Genomic DNA, 26,242 nt, shown 5'->3' with positions numbered 1-26,242 from the left:
CCAGCAGTCTGTGGAGTGGCACAGTGGCTGGACAGTCACTCCCAGCTCAGAGCTGCTCTACATCCCATCTACAACAGCCTCCAGCTTTGCATGACCAACCTGGGGTGAGATGCAAGAGTCTGGGAGCCATCCTGACAACCCTTCCTAGAAAATGTGGGGAAACTTCGACTTTTCCAGCCAGGCACAGTAGAGAGGACAAGCCTCTCCTCCCATTCTGCTCCTCCCTGGTACTGGGGAAGCACCTGCCCATTCCAGCGCACTCCTGCTTGCCGCCATTCCAGGCTGAACTTGCCAAACAATGGCTCTGGTGGCAATGCTCTTTATTAAACAGCTCATGCCAAGGCCCCACACCCAGGAGCAATGAAAATCCCTGGCTCAGGAGGTCCCCTCGTCTCTGTGGGGATAGCTCTTCCAGCAGGGGGGGTCATGCCCAGCAGTCAGCGCAATCCTGGTGCATCAATGGGGCTCCTCCTGGGCACGGGCTGTGCCATGGAGAGATGTCTTGGGAGACCCAGAGATGACCAGGTTGGGACAAATTGTCCCCCACATTCTTCCCCAGCCTGGAGCCTCCTCCACCATCCCCATGCCCCCCAGCCCACTCAGATCAGGGCAGGCTGGAGCCTGAGCCCTCCAGGGAGCTGCTCTCCAAAGTCCCATAGCCATTGAGCTTCATCATCCCAATGAGATGGGCTGGGATGGAGAGGACAGAGCGGCGTGTGGCAAAGATGTGGCTGATCTCCATGAAGGTTTTGTTCTTGGTCTCGGGGATGACAAGGTAGACGTACAGGGCCACCAGCAGGCAGACACCACAGAAAACCAGGTAGCAAAAGGCACCGGCTGACATCTGGGGACAAGAGCAGGATGAGGCAGAGAGCCAGGCACTCCCACACTGGGCATGGCATGAGGCAGTGTCCCCTCCCACCACCCTTCCCTGGACTGGCTCTGGCCAGCACTGAGCTGAGCCAAGAGCACAGACATCCCTGACTTGGCACCCCCTCCTGGGAGAGCAGCAGGGCTGTGTCCATTCCCTCCATCTCCCAGGGGCCCTCTGGACTGGTACCTGCAAGAAGGGGAAGATGAAGCCGACGGTGAAGTTGCAGAGCCAGTTGAGAGAGCCCCCCACAATGTAGGCAGCCGGGCGGTGCGACTGCATGAAGAGCTCAGCTGTCATCAGGAAGGGGACACCGGCTGCAGAGGGAGGGGACAGAGCAATGGTATGGGGGACAGGCTGACTCCAGTATCCCTGGGGTCAACAGGTTCTGCCCACCTCAGTCCTGTGGCCAAAGGGCTGGAGCCCAGCAAGACTCATGGTTCAAACTGGTGGTGCTGGGAGAGCTGGGGGCGACAGGGAGTGCGGTGGAACATGTCCTGCCCTTGGTGTCCCATTGGGATATGTCTTGGGGGGTGGGTGATGTCCCCCTGACATGCCACACTTGCACATTGCTGGGTGCTCAGGCCATTTCCACAAGTTGCATGACTGGGAAGTTTCAGACTGAGTCAAAATAAAGGTGGAACATTTCACATGGATCCTAGTTTTCCAAAAGTGTTTCTAAATGCTGATACATTAAATCTCAGAGAGACGACAGGCATAGAGAAACATCTTCCTGGCACCCTCCATAATGCCCTTTCCAGACTCCCTTGATCAAAACAGTTTAGAAAACTTCCTTCTATCAATCAGCTTTTGTTGCCACTGTGGCTGATTTAGGAAGGAAAGAAGCAACCACTTTTCTGAGCATCAGAATTTCCCGCAGGACACAGAAATGCCATTTTCCAACCTGCTTTTCCCATGTATGGTGAAAAAACCCAGGATGTATGGAAGTGACTTCCCAAGCCAACTTGTAAGTGGACTGAAAACTGGACACAGGTTGTGGCTCTTTCTCCTGGAAGGACTCAACTTCTCCAGTCAAGTGTCACTGAGCCGGAAGCCCTGGGTCCCAGAACTGTCCCTGGACTGGGGGGCAGGATCCGAGGTCCAGAGTACATTCCAAGACACACAGGAATCTGGTGAGGGACTGTATTTGATATGGTGACATGCCTGGGGTCCCAACTGCCTGGGACAGGGCTGGCTGGACCCCTTTATAAATGAAGGGGAAAAAAGCACCAAAAAACAAGTGTAAAAAGTGAGGGAGGAGTGGAGCCCCTGATGGACTCTTACTCACAGCTCGCTCAGAACAGAGATATATATTTTTTTTGTTTTAAAACTCCTATTCATCATTGTTTGTGAACAATGAGCCATTAAAATCCTAATTAAAGATGTAATTACAGTGAATAAAGTCTGGGCTGAGGATGAATTATAGATCTGTTAAGAGCTCTACTAATACATCAACTGGGTAAACCAGTCCAGGTTTTACTCCTGGCTGTTGGAGCCTGCACTCAGTTAGGGGCAGGATGATTCTCACCAGCTGCACTGCAATGGGAGTGGTGACGCCTCCACAGAGGTCTGGGGAAGGCTGTGAGAGCTTTCACTCTGCTTGGCCCTGGAGCATGGCCCAGGGGAGGAGGTAGAGTGTGCCCTGGGGACGTGTGGGGCTGGAGGGGTTTGTGGTGGGGTTTCACTTGGAGGTACAGCATCATAAACCAGGGCCTGACCATGGGGACGGGGCCAAGGCTCAGGTCCTGTCACCTGCCTGCAAATCCCACTAGTCCCCTGGTGCCCCCATTCCCACCCTGCTGCTCTCCACTCCCCCTGCCCCAGACCCACCTGGTCCCATGCAGAAGCCAGTGATGATGCCGACCACACAGGCAACGCTGACGTAGCGCATCCAGGGCAGGGTGGCCTGCGAGGGGACACTGGGCTGGGGATGCTGCTGGGGCTGGTCCAGAGCTTTGCACCCAGCATCCCTGGGACACAGCTTCATGCCTGCCCTTGGCTCTTGGGGACAGTGGCCACACAGGACACATTGGCAGAGCTGGTGAGGGTCAGCCTCAGCCAAGCTCAGCAGCTCATGATGTTGCAGTATCCCCAGAGCAACAGGAGCATCCTCTGGAAGCAGACAGCAGGAGAAGGACCCTCCACCTGTGCTGCCATTTTACAGCTGCCTCCCTGGGAATAACTGTTTCTGCAAAAAAGCTACCAGAAGCAGCGGGATTTTTCTCCTATGGATTTGTGGGGGTTTTTTTTGTTGTTCTTGGTGCGCTAAATTTACTTTAACTTTGAAGGGAAAATATGACTTGGAAGAGCCAGCTCACCTCTCATTTCCATGCATGCTCCCTCCCCCAGGATGACACCCATCCCTCCATCATCCAGCCCCAGTAATGGCCCAGGGGGTGGCATTGGCCAGGCCCTACCTGCAGCAGCAGGGAGACGGTGATGCCAGCTGAGCAGACACCCATGGCACAGAAACCAGTGATGATGAGGGGCCGCCGGCCCACCCTCTCGATGGTGAAGCACTGCCAGGGGAGAGCAGAGACTGATGGGGTGCTGTGGAGCTCCAAGGTGGATGGAAGCATCCCTGAACCCCAGATCCAGCTGAAGGTGGGAAGATACTCCCAGTGGCATCTGGGCATCAGGGGCAACCCCAGCTCAAAGTTCCAGGGTTGGGGCTGGGGCATGGAAAGTGCCAGGGGTGAGCATGCATGGGGCAGGAGACGGGTCCCACAGAGCCCCATTAGGGTTGGGGCTGGCTGGGGTGACCCTGAAACCGCTTTGGCACCAGTGCCAGGTGGAGGTGCTGGGCTGGGCACGGGGTGTCTGTGGAGCAGTGGGCACAGCAGGGCGTGGGCAGGCAGCGTGGCGGTGGCAGGAGCAGGCAGGGTATTGACAGCAGAACAAATGCCTGTAATTTTATAACCAATCTCAGCATGTCCATTGGGGGCCATTTGTGGGGCTGCTCCCAAGCAATCTGGCTCTACGCTGGGCGACTGCTGGGGGGCTGGGACAACCCCACAGACAGGGGAGGGGAGAAAGGGGTACCCTTCGGAGAGGCAGGGGACCCCACTCTGTTCTGGATTGGGCTATGGGAGAGGGGAGCAGACCTCTACTTATTCCCTGTTTTCTGGGAGCAGCCACCCCCATCCATCTCTGTAATTGTCAGAGAGCGGATTTAGTGCCGGGTGGCTTGGGCTGGCCCTGGGTGACACTTGCAGATGGGACAAGGGCCATAAATCTGCCTGGCCCAGTGCTAACTCTCCAGCTAAATGAGGGCTGGCTGGGGGGGCCAGGGCTGCTAGCCTGGGGCCAGGCCAGTGCTTGGCTAGGGGGGGAAATGGAGACATGTGGCTCTGCTAACAGAGGGACAATGAAAGCGAGACCAGAAGGAACTTCTAGTTGCCTCTATCATCTCCAACCCGCTCTTTGCCTGCCATCTCTCCCCAACCTCCCTGCTACCCTAAAATTATCCCACCACTCCTAGACGTGACTCCTAAACTGAACCTGTCTCATCCCATCTCGAATCCCCATTTCCATGCCAAACCCTTTGCCCCCCAGAAAAGGGGCTGTGCTGTGGCACAGGTGATATTTGGGGGTCCACTCTGTCCCCGCTGCTTGATGGTGCTGGGAGCTGGCAAGAGGGCTCTGGCATGGAGGAGCCGTGTACACCTGTCCATCCACCACTCACCCCAATCAGCCCAGCAATGATCTCGATGGCGCCGGTGCCCACGGTGGTGTAGGGGATCTGGGACACAGGGATCCCGGTGTTCTCGAAGATGGTGTTGGTGTAAAACCAGATCTGCCGAGGAGGGGACACAGCATGAGCCAGGGGATGGAGCCGTGAGGCACTCGATGGAATGAGCTGCTGGGTCTCAGCTCAGCATCTGCAGAGCCAAGTCCCGAGGCGAGGAGCACGTGGGGCTTACGGCATCGATCCCTGAGAGCTGCATGCCGGCGTTGACCACCACCACCGAGAGCGTCTGCCAGCGCACAGAGCGGTCCCGCAGCAGCTGCCAGACCGACACCATCTCCATGGAGGAGAGCGACTGCTGCTCCTCCTTCATCTCCTTGATCACATCCTGTACATCAGGGGTCCCCAGAAACCGGTGCAGTGCTGTGGAGAGAGTGGGGGCCATGGACACGTGTCCCCAGCACAGGGCGGATGCTCACAGGTATGGCACAGGGTAGGGGCCTGGCTCTACCCTGGCCCAGCCTCCCCAGCAGCCTCCCTGTGGGGCTAAGCATACATAGGAAGTGAGGAAAAGTCTCACACCACAGTGCTGGGCACCATGGAAATCCTGCGGCACAACCAGGTGGGACAGAAGGGCTGAACCATCAGGAGTGTGGTGGGCTGTCAGGTCTGGGTATGGAAGAATGCCATGAGGATGCACCTTGGTCTTGGAAGACCTTGGAGAAGCACCCAGCACTTTCCAGAGCCATTTTCCCCTAGGATATCCCCTCACCTTTGGTGGCCCCACAGATGTCGTTTCTCTCTATCAGCAGGTACCGAGGGCTCTCAGGGAAGCAGTGCAGCAGCAGGAGCTGGAGGGAGGCAGGAACAACCACCACTGACAGGAAAAGGGGCCAGAACCTGTCCTGGGAGGAGTTGAAATGGGATGTGTCATGGGGAGGGCAGAGCAGGGTCCAGCATGTGTGGGCTCAGGTATTGTGCTCACCTCTCCCAGCAGTTCTGGGAGGCCCAGGACCTGGGCAGAGAAAACCCCCAGGCAGATGAAGAAGCTGGGCATGAGGCCCAGGAATCCCCGCAGGTTCTTGGGAGCGATTTCTCCCAGGTAGAGGGGCACCACACTGAGACAGATACCTGGGGGGCACAGGAGGAACTGGGATGGCAGAGGCAGTGGGGAGAAGGGTACCTAGCCAGACCCTTGGTCCATCTCTTCCCATGCCCAGCATCATCCACAGTGGGGACCCCATGGCCTTGGTGGTGGCCCTGGCTGTACCAGAGAACCCCTCCACAGAGCCTTTGGGGAAGATGAAGCCTTCTCCATCCCCTGGGAATGGCTGTAGGGGCCTGAGCCTTGAGGAAAGGGCTGTGCACAGCCCAGGCAGCACCCACCTGAGTGGAGCCCCGTGATGGAGCGGCCGATGATCACCATCTCAGGGGATCCCAGCTCCCGGCTGAAGCCCATGAAGCCGCCGGCCAGGAGGACGAGGAGAGCGCTGCGGCTCAGAGCTCCATTCCTGGCAGGCACAAGCAGCAGGGCAGCTCCTCCAGTCCCATCCCATCCCACCTCTCAACCACCCTGGTCCATGGTGTGATGCCCTTACCTGCCGTACCGTGCCACCAGCATCCCCACTAGCAAGGAGCCCACCAGCCCGCCCAGGGCGAAGATGGAGACAGTCAGGGCGTAGAGGAGGGTCAGGGGCCCACGGGGCAGCCCATGTCCATACCGCTGGGACCACGTGGCATTGTAGAAAGCTTTTATGTGCTGCAGGGCAGAGACACACACAGGCACCAGATGTATTGGCAGAAAGGGGAAGACAAGGGAAGACAGGATCTATGGGGACAATACCATGGGTTTAACAGCATAAAAGGAGACGTAGAACATGCTTGAGGATGACTGGGATGCGCTGGTCTGGTTGCTCAGCACATGTCAGCACTGAGAGGCTTAAGGACAACTTAGAGATACCACAGACAGAGCTCAGGCTGGAGGAGGGAGGTTGGGGCCAGCTTTCCGGCCCCTGCCTTCCTGGGGGATCAGGTTGGTGTACATGAACATGGACTCTGATGTCCCTCCCATGCCATTCCTCTCTGGGTGACTGCTCAAGGAAAATGCCAGTGTTTTGATGTGGGGCTGCTGGACAGCAATCCCTTCACCCACCAAGGGAGGGATGCAATGGCGTTTTCCCTGCTCCCAGAGATGCTGCTCATCCCTTACCTCTGCTGGCGAGTTCATCACAGCAAGGTTGTAGCCATAGAGCATGGAGGAGCCAAAGGATACCAGAAGGGTGACAGACAGCAGGGGAAAGGTGAGACGCTGGGAAAGAGGAGGAAGGATCAGCACGGTCCTGGCCAGAGAGCCAGGAGCCAAGGTGTCATGAACTGTGTTGGGTCACTGCGCCTTGTCCAGTAGGGATGACCATGGCCCAGAGCAGAGACCCCAGCCCAATGGAATCCTGTGTTGAGCACTGCTTCATGCCGGTGCCCAGCACCCAGCCCAGCTCATCCAGCTTCCCCGTGGCTGGTCTTGTGGCTGTGGTGTGAGGTTTTTGACCGCGGCGGTGACCCAGCCTGGGTAACCTGGGCACGCCTGCCCCCAGCTGGGAGGGGCAGCAGACAGAAAGCGGCAGGTGGAGAAGGGAGGGATGCCCATCCCCCTACCTCAATGGAGCAGCTGAATGGTGCTGCTGCGAGTGGCCCAACACCGTTGAAAGGTCCCCCACGGAAGGTCCCACCCAAAACACCACATACACCCACACCCACCTCCTAAACCCTCGCCCCCTCCAACACCTTTGTCTCCCGCTCTGGCTCCTCGGGATCCTCACTGCGAGGAGCCGGTAGCTGCGGGGGAATAGCCACCCTGCAGCCCTGACCCAGGATCGGGGTGCCCAGGAGCATTCGGAGCACCCCCAGCTGCAGGGGCAGCCCTGGGTGCTGTACCCCGGAGCAGTGAATGGTCCCCGGAGCGACAGGGCTTGCAGGGTGGGGACATGGGATGAGCCTGCGTCCCCCGGGAGCAGCCCCGCTCGCCAGCACCCACAGTCCGGCCCTCCCACGCAACATCCTCCGGCAACAGCCCCCGCACGGTAGCCGGATTCGTAGCACCCAGCAGCTACCGGCTCACGCACAGCAAATCCCCCCTAATCCCGTCAGGAATCCCAAGCCGGGAGAAAGGGGAGGGGGATGTCAGGCCGGAGGGTGTCAGGCCAGGGGCTAGAGGGGGACAGGGACACCGTAAGGCAGACGGGAAGCAGGGATGGGGCAGCCCTCCCGGCCCGCAGGGAGCTCACCCCAGCGATGTCCCGGCCGGGCCGTGGAGTCCCTTTCCCGACCGGCGGGACGAGGCTGCAGGCGGAGCGCGGGGAGGGAGAGGAAGGAGAGGGGGAGGAAGGCAGCCCCGGTCCGGCGGCCTGGCTGATCTCTCCCATTTTTCGATGGAAGAAGGAGGGCGTAACGGAAGGGAAGGCAGGGCAGGGCAGGGCAGGGCAGCCCGGACGCCCCCGGGGCTCATTGGAGCCGCCTGAGCGGCCGGAGGAGGAGTCCAGGAGCCTCTCCCCCGCGCCGGGGGCAGGGGCAGCACCTCCGCACTGCCCAGCCCGCTGAGGGGTCACGGCCCAACCTGGGGGCATCGGAACCACTGGCGTGGTGCTCTGCCACCGTTGAGAACTCTCGCATGTCCCCCCTAAACGGGAGTGACCCCGGGAACCGTAAGTGGGACAACATCACTGCACCGTGCCCGCGGCTGGCGGCGAAGGGGCGGCCCCACATCACCCAACACCCCGATCACCTCCGGCCCCTCTCCCACCGTGGGATAGACGTGCCCCATCCCCTGCGCTCGGGAGGAGGCTGGTAGCCCCCGGCCGTGGCTCGGGGCAGCTGCCTTCCCCGGACACGGAGCGGCACAGCCCCCAGCCCCAGAGAGGAGAGATTCGGCTCAGAGGAATGGCGGCTCAGAGGAATCCAATTTTGCTGCGGCCAGGAGCTGCCTCCCCTGCTGCTAATGAAGTGCCTTTAATTAGCAGCCTAATAGCAAGCTCTTAATTTGCCGAACAGCCAGTTGAAAGGATGGGGACCCCACTAAGCCACGGCTGGCAAGAGCTCCAAGGGCTTAAAAGGGACAGGTCCTGACAGGCTGGCCCCACTCAGGACGGTCCCGCGGGGCCAGGAAAGCGGAACAAAGCTGGGAGAGCCCCGTGGGCACCCCCATGCCTGCCGTGCCAGCCCCAGCCGGGCTGTCTGGGATGCGGGAGAGTCCGGGCACCCACGGAGGATGCTCCAGCTCCGGTCTCCTCCCTCCACGTGAGCCTCCAGCTCTTCCTGAAAGCATCGGGGCCTCTCCCCCAGCCACCAGCCCTTTCCAGCCTGCCAGTGTTCAGCTTTTCCCAGGGCTGGCTGGCTGCTCAAGAGCTCCTGTGTCTTGCCCAGACTCAGTTTTTCCACATCTGGATCAGGACATCACCTTTACCTGGGTGCAGGCGTGCCGGCTGGCTGCAGAGACCTTGGTGAGAGGGCCACAGTGGGGGAGACCTGTAGGAGCCACAGTCCTTCTGGGGATGGTCCTGGTTCATTCCCAGAGCAGCAGGATGAAGATCCATTTTATTGGACATACCCATGGGTGAGACGACTTGGCAAGAAAACATGCAGCCTGTGGGTCCCAGCCATGTACAAAGCACCTGCAGTGCTGCAGGGCAGCCCTAAATATGCCCAAGACTCACCCCAAGCCCTTGCTAAGCAGGGCGAAGCAGCAAACCTGGGACAGGATGATGAGCCAGGCCATGCTCTGTCCTGCAGCCATGTTCCAACTCTGGTCATTCAAGTACACGGCTCATCTCTGGGAGCAGCACATGGAGGGTTAAATGTGTCCAGTGGGCTCTGGAAAGAGGAAACAGCAGCAGCAAGTACCTACCAAAAAACCCTCCTGGAGCTTCCCAGCTCTCTGCACTGAAGCCCATAGCCATCCCCAAGCCCCGTGTTCATCCCTGCAGCCACAGCCCCTCCTCCTGCCACACACCCTGATGCTGGGGCCAAGCAGGGACATCCTCAGGACACAGCTCCAAGCCAGGGGATGGCTGCTGCCTTGATTTAGGGAATAAATACGGGTTACTGTCACTGGTTCCCAGCAGTGGAGCTTAGCAGTAGATGCAGAGGTGAGAAACTCGTGGTGGGGCAAGAAGGGGGAGGAGGAAAGCCTGGAGTGCCAATTAAGGATCACCAGGGAGCTGGGTTCATTACAGACACTCCTGTGACCTGACCCAGTGATGGTGGCACATGACAGACAAGGGCTGGTGAAAAACAGCCACTGCTCTGAGCTGCAAGGGAGCTTGTCTCCACATTTTATAGGCATTCCTCCCCTGCCTCCATGCAAGGAATTCCTGGCTAAAACATCCCCTGTGGCTGGCAAAGTGGCTGTGAGGCTATAACCCACCCTTATCCCCACCCATCGTCACTCCCAGAGCTCCTGGCCCCCTCTTGCCTCGCTGCTGCCCCAAACTCCAGACACAGCACTGGAGCTATCCCTGTCCCAGCACTCCATGTCATGGGATGCTGACACACCTCCTCTCCTCAAGGCATCTGACACAGTGCCTGGAGCACGCAAAGAAACCTAGAACTGGGAGAGGCAGAGCAGCAGGTGGAGCTGGTCCCAGCCCACATCCTGCAGAGTGATGGCATTTGCTGAGGCCAGGAGGATGGAGAAGCAGTTGGGAGACCTCAGGGCTTCCCCTGAGCTGACAGCTCCCCATGGGAAGGTCTGTCCCCCTTTCCAAGATGAGCTAGAAATCCCTTGGAAAGGATGTGGTCTTCAGTGCTGGTCCTGGGGGTTTGCCCGGCACTATCTAGTCCAAACTAGATAAATTCTGCAAGGAAGAAATAAGCAGCTCATACGAAGGCAAGAAGATGTATTGCTTAGCAGCCACTGACCCCTTCCTTCTGCTGGAGGAGAGGGAACTCGGCAGCACAGGCAGAGCTGCTCACAGACATCGCTGCTGCTCCGAAGGTCAGAGCAGTTTGCCAGGGCTGCCCTTTTGGAGCTGACACTGCAGAAATGGAGATGGTCTGGCAGCCTCCCCACCTTACTGCCCCTTGGAGGAGAAGCTTTCCTTGATCCGCCTTTGTAAACAGCAGCAGGGTGCTTTGGGCATGGGACAGGGAGTTTTAGATACATCAGCGGTGTGATGTTAACCAGGGGCTTGAGTTTCTTCAAACCAGAGGCCTCCAGAAGAAAGTCAGTGCTGTCCCCAGTGAAAGCATTGCTCAGGCTGCTGTCTCTGCCTTGTTGCACTGGAAAGCCCATCTGACTGTTTTCCATCTGCAGGCAAGCTATTTACCTGTATAGGTGAGGCCTTTCCAAGCCTAGGTTTTCATGGTAATGTTCCTTTTCCAAATTTGGTGGTCCCCAGCTGATCAGCCCCACAGCTCAGCAACCTCCCTGTTGGTTTGGAGAATTCTAGCTGCTCCTAACCAGCCAGGTGCATGTCAGCAAATCATTTCGGAGAGAAAGCTCAGGATGGGAAGGTAACATGGGATGTGAAACAAAGAGATCTCTCTTGGAGATATAATGAATGTGTGTCTGAGCTCTCTTAGGGTAAAGCGAAGTGGCTGGTACTCACAGACATGCACTGCTGGCATGGATCAGCTGGCAAAGGGGTCACATTGAGATCTATGATGGCTGCAGGCCGTTGCATGGGAGAGCACAGCAGCAGCTTATTTTTCCTCTCTTAACTTCTCCTCCAGCAGCCCCTCCTGGGACAGGGTCTTGGGCAGTGTCTATGGGCTGGCTGTGGAGCAACTTGAGCACTTGGAAAAGCATAGCTATCCAGAGCTCTCAAGACCAGGAGTGGCACCTTATTCCCACAAAAAATTGAATAATTTCCACATCCTGGGCACTGACACGAGTGCCACAGGGAGCTGTGCCACACAGTGCTGTGGAACAAAAGGGGCCAGGACACTGCTGGAGCCAGGCACAGCCCTTACTCCCAGGACAGCCAGCCAGCTCACCCACAGAAATCCACAGCAGCATTACACGTCTGTCTGCGCAGGGCTTTTTGTTTCTTTGGCCACGCTGCCTCCTCTCCTGAGAGCTTGTCATCCTCTTCAACTGCTAAACTGATCCTAAACAATTATTGTAAGAATTACATTCTTTCTAGCCTAGCTAATCTAAACTGGCCAATTCCCCCTTTCCAAAAAGTACCTTACTATATTCTTGAAGGCATGTATATAAGATAACAATAAAAAACCACCAAACAAGAGAAGATTTCATTTTAAAGCTGTAGGTTGATCAAATGCTGTTAATTTGAAGCTAGAGCAAACATTACTTTCCTCCTTCATTTGAAGTGGAAATAAGGCACACATTTTTAAACAGAAAGGGTAATTAACCACTGAATCTAGTTAAGATAAGCTGTTCATTCTTTTCCAGTGGAAATTTACAACTGGGATTGCTTTTCTTCCTCAAAGACTCTCTTTAGTGCTTGAGTTTTTGGATGCGAGTCCAGATTTCCTGAGAGAAGTTTTCCAGCTCATGCCCTGCAGGACAGCAGTCATAGTCCTAGAAATCTGGAATAAAGACCCTGATTCTCATCTTTAAAACATCAAGGATAAGAAGGGGAAGGACTGTCTAAGGAACATCTAGAAATAACCCACAAGAAGAACCTGTTTCTCATGGGAGCAGGCAGTATGTGTGTTGTCTAGGTACACACAGACACCTGGGACTGTGGGTATGGAAGGTGTCTCATTTGTATGTGCTCACAGGTTGTTAAAATCAAGCTGCGTTCTGTGTTACAGACCAATCCAAAGCAATGGATGAAACCTGTCACTGCAACTGCTCTACCAAATCTATTATTGGGTAGGAGGAAATAGAGAGGGAACAGAAAAGGTTAAAGTGGTGTAAATATATATATATATATTACATATTATATATATATGTATGTAAAATATATATTATATATGTGTGCACACACACACATAAACACCAAAGCCTTGCCAAATAAAGCACGGGGCTGCTGGGAACTCTGTCACAAGGAGAGATGGAGATTGGAAGTGACAAGAATTCTGCTCCCAGCACTTCAGAAAAGCAGGAGCCTTCACAATCTCCAGTCCCCTGCTGGCTCCCAAGAATGGAGCCAGCAGGGAGAGAGATGTCGGAGTGCAGGGGTTTGTTTGTTTTCTGACCACCCCTGGAGTCAGGATCTTAAAACTGCGGTGGCCTTTGTTTTAAAAGGGGCTGTTAAGTAAAATGGAAAGATCCAAGGCAGCTATCCAAGGAGCACTTTTAAGAGGAAGGTATTCTGAGGGCAAGGGTGCTTGCATTCTGATTCGGGTGAGCCGTAAGCACGGCAGCATCCCCAGCCACAGAACTGCATGGCAGTGCTGCGATATGTCAATTACTCACTCATTATTGAACAGCAGGATTCTGATTAGCTTATAAAACAAATTTGTGCTTCTCCTACCAGGATCTTGCAACAGTACCCAGAAAAACACAAAATCTTTACAGCTTTCCCCCCACACTTTTTTAATGGGCAGGACAGCTCCAGCTCTTCTCTATCAGTCATATCCACTCTCTGGCTTACAGGGCAGACTCATCTGCCCCAGCCAGAGGCCATTAACTATGAATGGAGAGAGTGTTAATTAAAAAGTATGCTGTGGTTTTAGGAATAAGTGGTTTTTTTCTGACTGCCAGGGCAGTCTTTTATGCTGCATTCATCCATGAGCAGCAGCTCTGAGGTGGGACTGGCTACTGCAGACTCTGTGTGTCCTGTGAAGCTGCATCTACCACAAGCTTGGGGCAAAGCTGGCCACCTTTTGTCCCCAGCACTTCCAGGTGTTCATGCTGCAGATGTTGTGTACAGTACATTTGTAGCAGACGTGTGACTCACACACATGGGGCTTGAGGAAGATAGAGGATTGATATTTTGACAGTGTCTTCCCCCCACCCCCCCAAAGGAAAACAGGAGAGATTCACAGCTTAATCTTTGTATTTAAGTTATTTTCTGAACAGTTAAAAAAAAAAAAACAAACCACACTGTTACCATGATCCTAGCTCAAGTGAACATTAGTACATTAACTACACATCACCGTAACATAACCACAAAATTCAAAGCACTCATTACTTAAGAATCCAGATAACAAATATAGCAGAGTAACAAACAGAAAACTCTGGAGAAACCATGTTCTTTCGCACCTCTCCCACTTCCACAGCCACCTCAGCCTGAGCAGGCCGGAGTGATGCAGCACAGGCTGGCCTGGCAGGCATGCAGCTCTCCTAAATGCAGTGATGGAAAATGACAGGAAGAAACGGGACAATACACTTTGCTGAGGTCCACACTATTGTTCTGCCATGCTAAAACTGGGGCTAGGCTAAGCCCTGCAGTGCCTTGCATGATAAAGACAAAGTAGTCAAAAGCAAAGTTTTACACTCAAAAGCAGCTCCAGGTTTTCACACCAAATTGCCCAAAAATTCTCACAGGTAGCTCCTTGTAAAAAGTCACTGCAGACAGCCCACTGGCCTGCCCCCTGCACGTGGAGTTCTGCTCAGATGTAAACCAGTGCTCAAGTGCCAGGAGGTTAAAACACTTTCCCTGTGAAGGCAACAAACTCTTATTCATTGTGCAGGTATGAGCAGAGCTGCTCTGTGATGAAGACTTGTATTTCATGCTCATTTTCTGGCTACAGCTGCACTTGGCTCCTGCTTGAGCAGAAATCAGGGTATCTTTTAGGGTGATAGGCTATTAAAAAAAGGGACTTATTTAGGAGTTGTCTACAGTATCTGAAGGGCTTGCTGCACATCCATGTACATCAGAATCCCTCTGATTTTGAGAGTATCACCTTAACATCCCTAAGGATCAACCAGTGTTGCCAACTCCCATGGGTTATCTGCTGGGCAAGATACATGGAAGCCCAGTGATCTTTGGGAACAAGCACAAAGTCACAGGAAGAGTTTTCTGACCAGTCAAAGGATGATCTATTCTGGCAATGTGCCAAGGCTCCCCCTGGGGATTTAAGATTTTGTCCAGCAGTTTGGCTACACCTCAACTTTAAAAAAAATGGGACAAGGGGGGAAAGGAGGGGAAGCCAAATGCTCAGCAGGCAGCCATTCCTCTCAAACCACGACTGGGATTTTAGAGAAGGAATACACCCAAGGGACCTGCTGCTCCTGTCTCGGAATTAAAAGCAGGGGCAGAAAGACTGTGACCTCCTCATGCCAATCAATCCAGTAGGTATCTGCTAGCAGGATAGAGGGATTTCATATGGAGACCTCCTCTGAGGACAGCTGGATCACTTGCTGTTTCCCCCCTCCTTCTGGGAAGCTGCTGCTTATCACTTTGAGGGGAACAGTAGGGCAAAGTTCAGCATGTCAAGTGCATCATGCATGCCACTTGGAGACCCTGGCAAAGCTCATTCTTCTCTTGGCAAGTATAGCTTAGACCATCCCTTTCTCCTTATGCCTCCACTTCATCCTAGAAGGGGCATCAACTGACAAGTTCAACAGTTGGAGGCCTTATTTAGTCACCTCCTGATGACTTCTGATCATGGCAAACCTCTGTTCTTCCCAGTCAACTGCACAGGCTAAAAGATCTATTTTCAGCACTGTCCCCACTTCTGTAGAGATCCATCTCCATCCCCACACTCCCCTATAGTTTTTAACCACTCGGGTCATCTTCTCCTTTTCCTCCCATAGTTAAGAGCAAGCCTGCAGTAGGAAGGCTGGGCATTCCTTCTTGTTCCCTTCCCTAGCTAAGAAGAGCTGCTAGTATTTGTGATTTATTAAATGCACATATTGCCCTTTCCCAGTGAATTAAGGAATAATAAGCCACAAAGGCAGATCTAAAATCATGTTAAAGGAAGCTAACAAAGTCAGGCAAGAGCCCAACCCAGAGAGGTGCTTCCCATAGGAGCTGGGATGCCAAGAAACTCAGAACCAAGCCTGGAGCTCTGCTCAGACTGAGGAAGGGACATGTGGAAGGGGCAGATACACATACCTGGGAGTGGAGAAATGTGCATGATACTCTCCAGCTTTTTCAGTGTTCAAAAAAAAATTAAGAAAAAGAAAAAAGGATCCTTTGGAGCAGGAGCAGGTGGTGGGTAGGTAGAGCATGGCGGTCCAAGTCAGCTTCCAGTTTAGAAACAAGTGTAAAGCATTTCAGTGTTTCTGATGATCACAGACTTCTCAACTTGTCACCTGAATCCTTCTGTTCCAACAGCGGATGTGTCTGTCCTTGAATGTTAACAGGGAGCAGAGGGAGCCGCTCCAGAGGAGACAGCTGTAGAAGTTATCTCACTGCAAACTCCTTCATGCCATTTTCTATTTGCATATTTGAAAGCAAGCTGTGTTCCTCTGAGGACAAGAAATATTTGCAGCAGAACTGTGCCCTATTGCAAAGGAGTCACATGCAGGAGATGGTGTGGCCACAACAGATTGTCCCACACCTCCAGTACTTTCCATCCCATAATCCAAGGTGGAAGGCCAGCATGAGCTTCCTACTTGTGGGAGAAGTGCCGATCTCTATGCAGCAGAGGTATTTAATTTCAAAGCAATGTGCAACACTTAAAGCCCACAGACACTTCCCAGCCCTTTTTTATCTCCTTTCAGCAGGCATGTTCTAGTTATTTTCATTATAAACTCTGCAATTACTCCAATCTGGTTGAGGGATTATCCATTCTGTTCATGCTGAAACCTCTCTCTCACATGCACTCTTGCACACTCACACACACATGCACACATATCCTACGGGAAGGGAAGGGAGTTTGAAAAAGCCACTTTCTTCTGACATTGGGAGATCTACTCACCAGATTGCTCCTCCCTGGGTGCACAATAAACACCACCAAATGCCAGGCTGTGGCAGTTTCAAGTTCAAGTTAGATCAGTTAACTTCAGTTTCCTTCTTAGCTATCAGAAAATTTGTACAACTCAGGGAGTGGGGTAGGAATCCTCACCCTTCTGCAGTCCTGTTTGAAGTACCCACACACAGTCCCTTCTTGAGGGTGATGCACCTTTCTTACCATGTGCCAAAAATCATTTCAGCAGTTGCTTGCTAAATGTACCTTAAACAGCTCTATACAGCAGAGTACAAAGTATGGTACCATACTTTGAGGACCCAACAGAATAGCAGCACAGAGCAGCAGGGCTATGACAACCAAGGACAATTTACAATGGTGGTGTCTCTTGTGTTTGGCCAGCCAGTCTGCCAGTTTTCCCAAGTTCTCCCAATTAGCAAAAATAAAACACATCCTTATAGGTGTTGGCCACAAAGATGTCATTAAAATATTAGGAAGTTCTGGAGCCTTCAGCAGCTGGAGTAACAGATCATTATTTTCTACAGTAACAGAAATGGAAAAGATAGAGGAAGACCAAACTGAGGAAAATAATTATTACATTTTCACCAAGGTCATATAAACCCCTGCTGATATGCAGCCATGCTGCAGACCTTTTAATACCTGAACTTAGAGGGACAGTGTTCAAACAGTATGAAGACTCAGAACTTGAATTCAACAAAGTTTGGGACGTAAACTTTGATTCTCTATGCTCCCTTGTCACTTTGGCTTTGGACTGCAATATTCATGATATGTAGAGCCGTCTGAAAGCCAAAACAGCCTTCCTGGACTTAAAAAGTAGTGCCAAAATTAGTTGTGGATAAACATTGTGACTCAGAACTCATTTATGATTCTGCAGAGGTAAGCTGCTCTGTCACTGTTACCTGAACAGAGTTGTTAACCTGTTTGACTCTTCTACAGTAATAGTTCAAACAGAAAAGAGGAGTGTCATCACATGTTCTGAGATGCTTAACACTGCTGCCCACATGCTTCAAGAAATGCACTAGGTACTCCCCAAGAACCAGCTTTGCCCTCCTCCCTAACTTCATTGCCTTCTCGTCTGTCTTAGCTAAATTATTCAAGCCCTCTGGATTGCTCTTTGGGGACTCTAGGACCAGCTCCTTGCTAGATTTCACTGGTGGAAAAAGCACATCCCAAGCAATTAGAAACAATGCAACTGCTTCCCCAGCAAAGTGAAGTTGATGAGAAAAGCTTATAAAAAAATCCCATCTGCCAAGTTCAGAGGGTGTTAACAAAGCCAGTTTAAACACCTCCAGCCCAGAGACAAAGGACCTCAATTTCTTACTGTGGGATTGGAGCAACTCCCCACTAAAGCAGTGGAGATCATTCCAGACCTACAGCAGAAGATCTGGGCCTAAACCTGGAATGGCCAGGGACTGATTTACAGAGTCTTTTCTGATCTAAATGCAGGCCAGCTGCAATTCGTTCCAGCTCTGTGAAGAGAGCTGTTTACCCCCAGACCTCTGTCCCGTTCAGAGACATGCAGAATTGCTTCTCATGTACTTCCTCTTCAGGGCTATTTTTGTCTTCTAAACAATGACAATTTGCAGAAGTTTCAGCCAGAAAGCAAAGACCCATCTCAGCTATCAGCAAAAGGACTAATCAGCCTGTGTCCCTAAACCACAATGCAGTACATAGGTTAGAGAAGCAGACCAAAAACTCCTCAATCCCTTCTAGCAAAGCCAGCCCCAGAAACGTTGCAGAACTGGCCTGGAGTCACTGCTAAATGCAATGATTGTCCTCATGGCCACACTCATTTTACTCAACCACCATCTCCAGGGTGTGCATTTGCTCATTCAAGTGAGGCAAAGTCTTACTGTCACGGCCAGAATGTTGTGTAGTGTCTCCACTCTAGGGTGGCTCTTCAGAGTGCCACGAAATTTTTAACAGCTCCCTCTTCCAGTACCCAGCTACAGCCTCTCTGAGGGGAGAAGGAATGGAAAGATAGGAGCAAAATCCAGCTTTCCTTCTCACCCCAGCCTCAAACTTCCTCCAATTTACTGAATGATTCAAAAGCCATCAGCAACATACTGTCTTCAGGGAGAACAGCAGGAGGAAGATGGTACAGACAATCCCTTTGCTAGTGAAATACTGTCCTGGGCCAACACTTCATCTTGGGTGGGGGTGGACAGGATTTCAGCCCCAGTCCATCATGCTTGGGACTTTGGCAGGAGAGAGTTTAACTTGTCATTGACTAGCATTCCCCAGCCAAGCAGATGTTAAGGGAAGACTACAATATGCATCAGCTTCCAAAGGGTTAGCATAGCAGGCAGGAGAGGAAAGAGATGGATTTGGCTCATAATAGTCAAATTTCAAGGGTCCTCTCTCCACAAAAAAATAAGCCTGCAGTCAGAACAGCCAAAAGCCACAGGGAAGCTGGGGTTGGGGGGGGTGATGGTCTGGCTGTTATAAGTGTTTCTGTTGCTCTTCAGAGCTGAATGCTTTTTCAAAGGCCTAGCAATGGATATTGACTTCAGCCTGAGTAGCAGCCTCCTCCCCACCCACCCTCCCACCCACCCTGAAGTGACTCTCAGCAGGATGCACTGTGGCTGTAAGTCTTCTGCTTAACAGCAAAGCAACACATTCTGGCAACATCTTAAATATATTCACAGGACATTGGTGACTGGGCTTGGAGGGGAACCAAATGGGGTAAAGGGAAGAGTGAACATGAAGAGGGGAATGAGGGAAGAAAGGGATGGGAAGGTTTAAAAATGTTAACTGTTCATGAAAGATAAAAGTCATCTTCTGATATAGCAGCACTTTAGCAGTCAGCCGCGCTGAGTAGACCCTGTCTGAGATCAACCGCATGCCAACTTTGTTCCAGAAACAAGTCTGAGAGCCTCTCTCTTCAGCAAGTATTGGTTACGTGGATAGTTCTTTTGTCCTGGCATTTAAATACTGCAGCTTAAATGAGTCCTGGGAACAAAAAACAGAACAAACGAAACAAACCCCATTCATACGAAGCCTTTTAATGATTTAAAATAACATCTGATTGACCAGAGTGTTTGAGAAAATCAAGATCTGACAGGTCCAGAGCATCACTGTACAGTTACCGAAAAGGATACAGGATGTGCCCCATGATAGAGCATTTTCATGGGAAAATGTCACTGTGGACACCCCTTTGCAGAAGCCTGTCAGCTCTTCTGCCGTCTTCTCTCTTATGTTTACTTCTCTTAACAGTAATTGCGCATGTACCCACCCACGCAGGCAATCATGTTATCCCACTTCACTCACATGCATCAAATTCACTCTACAACTGACCCAAACATATGAAACATTTTGTCCTCCCCCCACTGTGCTGGCCAAGACAAAAGGTGATGAGCAAACCAACCAGGCTCTGATATGAATAATTTAACATCCATGCTATGCAAGAGAGAACAAGGGCTAGGCGCTATCACTAAATTACTTTGCACACTGATGCATTTCGATTTAATTTGCCTGGGCTTGTGCTTGTGCCTCAGTGTCTCCTTCCCTAGCCAAACTGTAATCCTGAATCAGCTTGCTGCAGAGTGAGGAGAATGGTCATCACTTCAGAGGGAGGTTCTTGGCAAAACCCTCTGCCTGGTGACAACTGCCCAGGGTCAGGCCATCTGCATTCTCTTGTTAGGCAGCAGCTGCTCTACTCACTCTGCAGAAACCCCTTCTTCCTTCTGGACAGCAGTATAACTGATTTAATTATTGATGATGATGGACAGAGGAGGAGGAGTTCGTCAGGGGGAGTCATAGGCACCACATGTCACAAATCCTAAAATAAAATCCCTATTCTAAGGTATCAGAACCATTCCTGTCCTTTTACAGGACACTGTAATTACTGTATAACCAAGATGTGAAACACTGATAGACCCAGCCAGTTATTCAAGCAGCAGGCTCACACTACCTCCAGTGTCACCTTTGAGCCTCACCTTATTTTTTAAAGTTTTTTATTTCTTTTTTTTTACCTGTGCGAGTGTGAGGTACAGTGTAGTGTTATTTATCTGGAGATGTAGGTGTATGTTCTGGACGGGGAACGAGTGGATTCTGCCTGGGCAGCTGGGTCATTCAGAAAATCCCAGATGAGGATGGTGTCATCATGTGAGCTGCTGACGATCTGGAACTCATCAAACTGAAGTCGAAAGACTCTTCCAGAATGCTCCTGAAATGCCAGCAGGAGACACGGCATGTTACTTTGCAAACTAGCTGGCACCTGGGATGGAGCAGGGAAGATGAACTTGGGCTTGATTTTAGTGTTGTATTAATTTCTCAGTAAACCCCACATGACACACTGCATCACCATCACAGAGAATAAATTAAACCTTCTCTCAAGGAAAAGGGTTTGCCATATCTGAGTACTTGACTTGCAGGAAGTTTACATTACAGTTGTCCCACTACTCCTTAAATCCCAATATTAGACACACATTGTGCAGAACAAACCAAACTCCCTCCACCACATAATTCCATCTGCTGAGGCTGACAGGTGCACTGTCTTCCTTATTCCATGGCAAAACTCCTTCCTGAAATTACAGCATTCCCAGGTGCAGGAGGTTACAGGGGAAGAGATGAGAACTTTGCATTCAAGACTTGGCATCCTTTCCACTGCTGAAGAGGAAACAGTTTAACCCTGGAGGACACTAAGGAGCCTGTTGTAAAGTCCAGTGACACAGTAGTAATTCCTCCTAAGCAGTTCTAAAAATATGATCTAGAAAGGGCATTCTTTATAGGCAGTTTGCATTCTGCTCCGAGGCACCAAATGAGTGGAAACGGCAATGATGATTTGGCAAGAGTTCAGATCATAATTAACAGGAGGCAATGGCAGGATCCTGGATATCACAGAGCAAATCCACTCTGCTTTCCCTTTTGTGTTGCCTATTTGCTCTTGGTGCTCACAACACTCCAAGAGCAGTAGCCTCCTCCTCGGTCATCAGGGAACAGAAACTGTGCAGCGAGGGTGAGCCCTATCTCTTCCACGAACACACATTTCTCTTTAGTTCTCACCCATTGTAAGGGGCTTCTGAGGGTCAGGAAAAAAACATGTCTTAAAATACTTTAATACTGAAATTACAGGTTTCTCAAACGTTTAGGCAAAAGAGAATTGCTAGTTATGGAAAGGAAAGCCTTTGTCTTATAGCACAAGACTACAAAAATACAGCTCAGTTTACAAAACACAATAGCTGCTTTAAAGTGAATTTCTGAATCTTTAAATCAAAATTATCTGAAAATAAATGCTTACATAAGTCAGATTCTAAGATAAATTTTTTAGAATTTCTAATCAATGGGACCTTTTTGATCTTCGAAGTATAACTTGAATTTGTCTTATAAACATCTTAAGAGTTTCTGTCTTCCCACCTATTCTTAAGGGAAGTGTTTTTCCAGGTTTTGTGTTGTAGCAGTAAAGAAGTTCTTCCAAAAAGTATCATTACAACAGTCAGATCCACTGACAGATTACTCACAGAGATGGAGGGGGAGAGAGAGAGAGAGAGAGAGAGAGAGAGACAAAGAGAGAGAGGTACTTTCAAAAGCTGTTTCCAAAACTCCCTTTTTGATCCCAGTCACTGTGGACTAGAAAGGCTGCCCTAGCTGGACTGTTTAGGTCATAAGGAAAGCTGAACTGTGAGCTTATTCTGTTCATGGAAAGCTTCTGTCAAATTCATGTGGCCACTGTTCCAGCTAACGGAAGACAAAACTGGAAGGGACCTGGCATGCAGCGAACATTTGTTATCTGTGCACTTTCCTCCTACTGTTTGAAAATTGAACACAAGCAGCAGGAGACTCATGATGTTCATTGTGCAGCCAGGTTTAATTTTGGAGGACGAGGGAAGAGGAAAAAAAAAACCCAAACCATGGGTAAGCGGGTATAAGGACACCCTGTTGTCATAGAAGTCCTAAAAGCACTGCAACAGCTTCCTCTGCTCCCCACCCAGCTTTTGGCCCCCTCCATTGCTATCAAACAGGGATTTATGAGTATCCATGTGTTGAGATTCCTACAGTGTTTCCATCCCACCACTTCTGATTTATAATATAATTAGCTAGGGCACTTTGGCTGTCCACTGCTGGAAAATGCAGAGGAAATCACACCAGTTAAATTAAGTCTACAAGTTACTAGGCACACATTTGTCTCAGGCTGGAGCAGAAACACTGCTAATATCAAGCTTAAGTCTTAGACTCGCAGGATATGAGCTCATGGACCCAGAATTGTTCCACAGCTTGGAACTGGGTGACCAATGACAAAGCGTATTTCTGGATTTCAGCCATGAAACTATTTGCGCTTCTATTTGGCTAACAAGAAGGTTTTTCAACATAGTACCTGTGGGCATCCAAAGCTCTCATGGACTCTTACCCTGTAGCTGATGGTCCAAATACATGATTGGAAAAGGTAGCATGGCTTAATGATCTTACTACCTGAGTCCTAGTGACCTCACAGCCTGCACCAAATGTGATGTAAAGTACTTCAGTGAAATCTACAACAACAGGAGCAATTCAGGTGGTTGATGAGTGTGCAGAAGGTCAGCCAGCACAGCTCAGCTGGTGAGAGGTAACCACACTTTTGGAGAATCAGACAGCCTTGGTACGATCCTGTTTTAGAGCACAGACTACAGTCACGTGCCACAGCAGGAAAAGGTCTAACATATACCAACCCAAACACTGCCCAAACACTTCCAAGCTAAGAAATAAAAACATATAGTACTTCTTTTTCAATGAGATTTTGGTACTGGTTGAAATCTTGCTTTATCCCCAGCAACGGTGCCATTTTTTTGGGTTGAATGTGGTGGAGGAACACTTACAGGAACCATCCCAAGGCCTTGGCTATCCTGGCATTCTTCTCACAACTTTCCCACATTATTGCAAGACCAAGCAGAGCCGTTAAACATGACTGTGAATGTTGTTAACACTCACACAATAACATTTTAACCACACCATCACGGACCTGCACTAGAAAGCAGTGCACAGGATGAAAAGAGCAATTGCTGTTTAAGCATAAGGCCATTTTACTGTTTCAGTCCTTACCTGCTTTTTCTTTAAACACCCAAAAGGCAGTTAAAAGCAATCCCAAGGGTGTTTTTGTTCCCATCCCTCAAATTTGGAATGCAGAAGTTTTAAGAAATTTCATGTCAACAATTCAGAGAACTTACTACTGCATCGTGTACTACCAGGTACACACAGGTTAATGTAAACCCATTGGCCCATGGATTCCAAAGATGAGTTCAAAAATGGCTTCAGTTATTAACTTCAAATCACAGAATAAAACTGTTAAAAAGCCCAGAGTGGAGTAAAAAGTCCAGAGATTCTTACTTTTAATGCTTGCAAAATTAAAAAAAAGCTGGACATCCAAAAAAACCAGACCCCTAGAAATTATTTCAAGATCCTGCAGACTGGAGGATGAGTTTTCACAGCTCAAGATGGCCCTGAACAAGCACACTTTTTTCAACACCTCTATCAAAAGCTCTTACCACAAGGGTTCGCAAGCAGAGGGTCCCTGCTGGAGCACGGGGATCCAAAGCAGCCACAAGATCCCATACTTTAATTTTCCTAGTGGTGAAAAAATAGACAAACACCATGGTTCTGTTAAAGAGAAAAGAGCAAGTACTCATGGAAAAAAAAACCTGTTAGTACAACTTAGCTAATGCACCAGTTTAAGGAAAATTACAGCAATCCTTCTGCTCTTGAGACCTGGTTCTTGCATTTCCCCTTTGGAAAGCTTATAGAGCTTAATGGGAGGGAAAAATATACTGTCAACAAAGTAAAACACATAAAAAGCAGGTGGTAATAACTAACAGAAACACATGGGAGTGCAGACATCTAGTCTGTAATGGCAAATGGTCCTGCAGACATAACCACAGATGGGAAAGATTGTTCTTACAAGTGGTTGAGCTGGAAGAGGTTTCAGGCTGAGTTGGTCAGATATTCTTACAAGCAAAAGAACTGGACCACACACATCAAATCACATGGACTTACTTCGAAAGAAGAACGAAAGCTATGCTCTGTAGCATGGTCCTCATTTACTGGCCATGAGAAGGTCCTCTTAGGATGACAGACAGAGAGTCTGATATTTATACAGAAGATGCACAAAGTAGGATGGGAGACACTGAGACAGACAGGAAGATGCAAAACATTGACTATACTGATAACCTCACCCATCATATGCCCCACTGACTATCCTCTTGTTATCAAAGCGTATGCATCTCACCAACTCTTCATGGCCTTCCAGTACACGTAAACATGCCCCACACTCGATATCCCACAGCCTGGAAGAGAGTACAAAGAAGCATTAAGAATTTTTTAATACCTTAGCATTGCAATGAAACATTTAGTCTTTGCTTGTAGTTAATGGAAACTTGGAAATAAAGGTTATAATGGAACAAAAAAGAAGAAACAAACTACACTCATCACTCCTTTTCCCACAGTTAAATGGATTCACGATTTTCCACATGACCCTGTGATGTTACAGTAATGGGAGATGAGTCACAAACCAGTTGTGTCTAGTATCCACTGCTCTAGTAACACAGGATATCTCCCAGTTACCTTCACAGTAAGCCTCACTTTATTTTACTGAGGTTCATTTTTCATAAAAGTGTCGTGCCTTGGTTTTAAGATATTAAAAGAGGGAGATTTACCAATCCCCTTGGCTGCTTGTTTCAATTGATATGATCACCTTCACAGGGTATGAGCCCCTTTCTGTTACCCTACATGCCCATTTCTGATTTGGAGACTACCATCAGACAAATTAAGTCATCCATATAGTGGTGACAAGTATAAGAATTAACAAGACCTTTTCCTTTGTCATTTCTTCCCAAGAAGGTAAATTTAATCTGTAATCTGGGCACCTTACGCATAAGCTAAAATGGATGCTCTGTGTTTATTATTTTGTAATGCATTTTCTTCTTGCTCTCAAATAACTCCTGCGGCTCTCTGTGAACTGTTTCTAATAATACAGTATTTTAAAAAGGTTCTGGCACCCAAACCAGTATACAGTAAGAGACCCAGCAACACCTTATTCTCTCAACTGTAAATATCCCAGAGTTTTGGCTTTTGTGATGGATTTTCAGCATGGAGAATAAATGAAAATACATAATTTTTACACTTGCATGCTACCTTGAAAAATAGTTAAACACTTCAAACAGTTATGAAGTAAGTCTATTTGTTTTCCATACTTTTGCCAGCTCTTTGACATGACTCCCAACTACCGTGGATAAAGAATGAGTATTTGCCTAAAAGAACTGAAATTCTTTGACATGTATTGTCTAGAGGTGTTCCACCTCTGGCTGAGACATGCTCTGCTCATACAGTAGTCTTGTAATAGCAATATCTGCTCCGGCTCCCTGACACACAGCAGAAAGAAAGCAGTCATGGATGTTCTCAAATGCTCATTCAGTAAGTGCTCTGACTGGCATGAACTTCACAGTAGTGAGAAATATGGGGAAATATGTGGAATTTCTCTGGGTGACAGATCTTGAAGCAGCACAGCTGCTGAGAGGTCAGGTCACTTTTGCTTGAGAGACAAAGAAAGAGATAAACCATCCCCACATATTTTACTCTTGAGGTTCCCCAGAGAATAATCCAGATCCAGTTGATGTGTGCCCAAGGCTGGTGGATAATGACTGCAGCTGTCTTGCCACAACAACTTGCTTTCACTTTGGACAACAGAGGAATGAACAGAACGCTTTTGTCACTGTAGAACCGAGAAAGGATAAGTTTATGCACATGTTTGAAGCCAACAAGGAGCACAAAGTGATTCTTCAATCTGTGAAGTGGATCCTTCAGGAATCTGTGAAGGACCCAATAGTTCTCACTAGAGTACAGCACACCAGTCAAGGTCAGAGCAAGCAACTCCATGGCAAAGGTCAGCCAAAGGCACTCTGGCTGGTCAGAGAGCACTACGTCTGTCAAGGACT

At 49.9% G+C, this 26,242-nt stretch overlaps 2 protein-coding genes across 14 annotated transcripts in view; both read right to left on the bottom strand.

Annotated features, from left to right (window-relative positions):
• Positions 1 to 288: 288 nt before the first annotated feature.
• On the bottom strand, positions 289 to 8,536 carry LOC116446999 (solute carrier family 2, facilitated glucose transporter member 5-like). 4 transcript variants are annotated; one of them, XM_032115506.1, is made up of 13 exons: positions 7,841 to 8,525; positions 6,769 to 6,867; positions 6,158 to 6,318; positions 5,946 to 6,070; positions 5,545 to 5,690; positions 5,332 to 5,464; positions 5,142 to 5,228; positions 4,795 to 4,982; positions 4,557 to 4,667; positions 3,289 to 3,390; positions 2,702 to 2,777; positions 1,061 to 1,188; positions 289 to 844 (listed from the first exon to the last, which is right to left on the bottom strand). In XM_032115506.1, the coding sequence occupies exons 1-13, from the start codon at positions 8,177 to 8,179 to the stop codon at positions 605 to 607; spliced, it is 1,935 nt and encodes a 644-aa protein (XP_031971397.1). In that variant the 5' UTR covers positions 8,180 to 8,525; the 3' UTR covers positions 289 to 604. The 4 variants fall into 4 exon arrangements, with proteins under 4 accessions (XP_031971397.1, XP_031971398.1, XP_031971399.1 ...); XM_032115507.1 differs by lacking the exon at positions 5,142 to 5,228 and having other exon boundaries at positions 304 to 844; positions 7,841 to 8,522; XM_032115508.1 differs by lacking the exons at positions 289 to 844; positions 1,061 to 1,188 and adding an exon at positions 1,195 to 2,074 and having other exon boundaries at positions 7,841 to 8,534.
• A 4,965-nt stretch (positions 8,537 to 13,501) lies between these two features.
• Positions 13,502 to 26,242, bottom strand: part of BTRC (beta-transducin repeat containing E3 ubiquitin protein ligase) — a 126,952-nt gene continuing 114,211 nt past the window's right edge. For all 10 annotated transcript variants that reach the window (XM_032115511.1, XM_032115516.1, XM_032115515.1 and 7 more), the window contains 4 exons: positions 24,485 to 24,595; positions 23,801 to 23,879; positions 20,315 to 20,508; positions 13,502 to 19,292 (listed from right to left, as the gene is read on the bottom strand). In XM_032115511.1, the coding sequence (XP_031971402.1) occupies positions 20,347 to 20,508; positions 23,801 to 23,879; positions 24,485 to 24,595 (352 nt within the window). In that variant the 3' untranslated portion in view covers positions 13,502 to 19,292; positions 20,315 to 20,346. The remainder of the gene's footprint in view (positions 19,293 to 20,314; positions 20,509 to 23,800; positions 23,880 to 24,484; positions 24,596 to 26,242) is intronic.

The sequence above is a fragment of the Corvus moneduloides genome, chromosome 8 (genome assembly GCF_009650955.1).
Source record: "Corvus moneduloides isolate bCorMon1 chromosome 8, bCorMon1.pri, whole genome shotgun sequence".
Classification (NCBI taxonomy): Eukaryota; Metazoa; Chordata; class Aves; order Passeriformes; family Corvidae; genus Corvus; species Corvus moneduloides.
The sequence above is the reverse complement of the archived record's forward strand: the minus strand, read 5'-3'. Positions and strand labels throughout refer to the sequence as shown.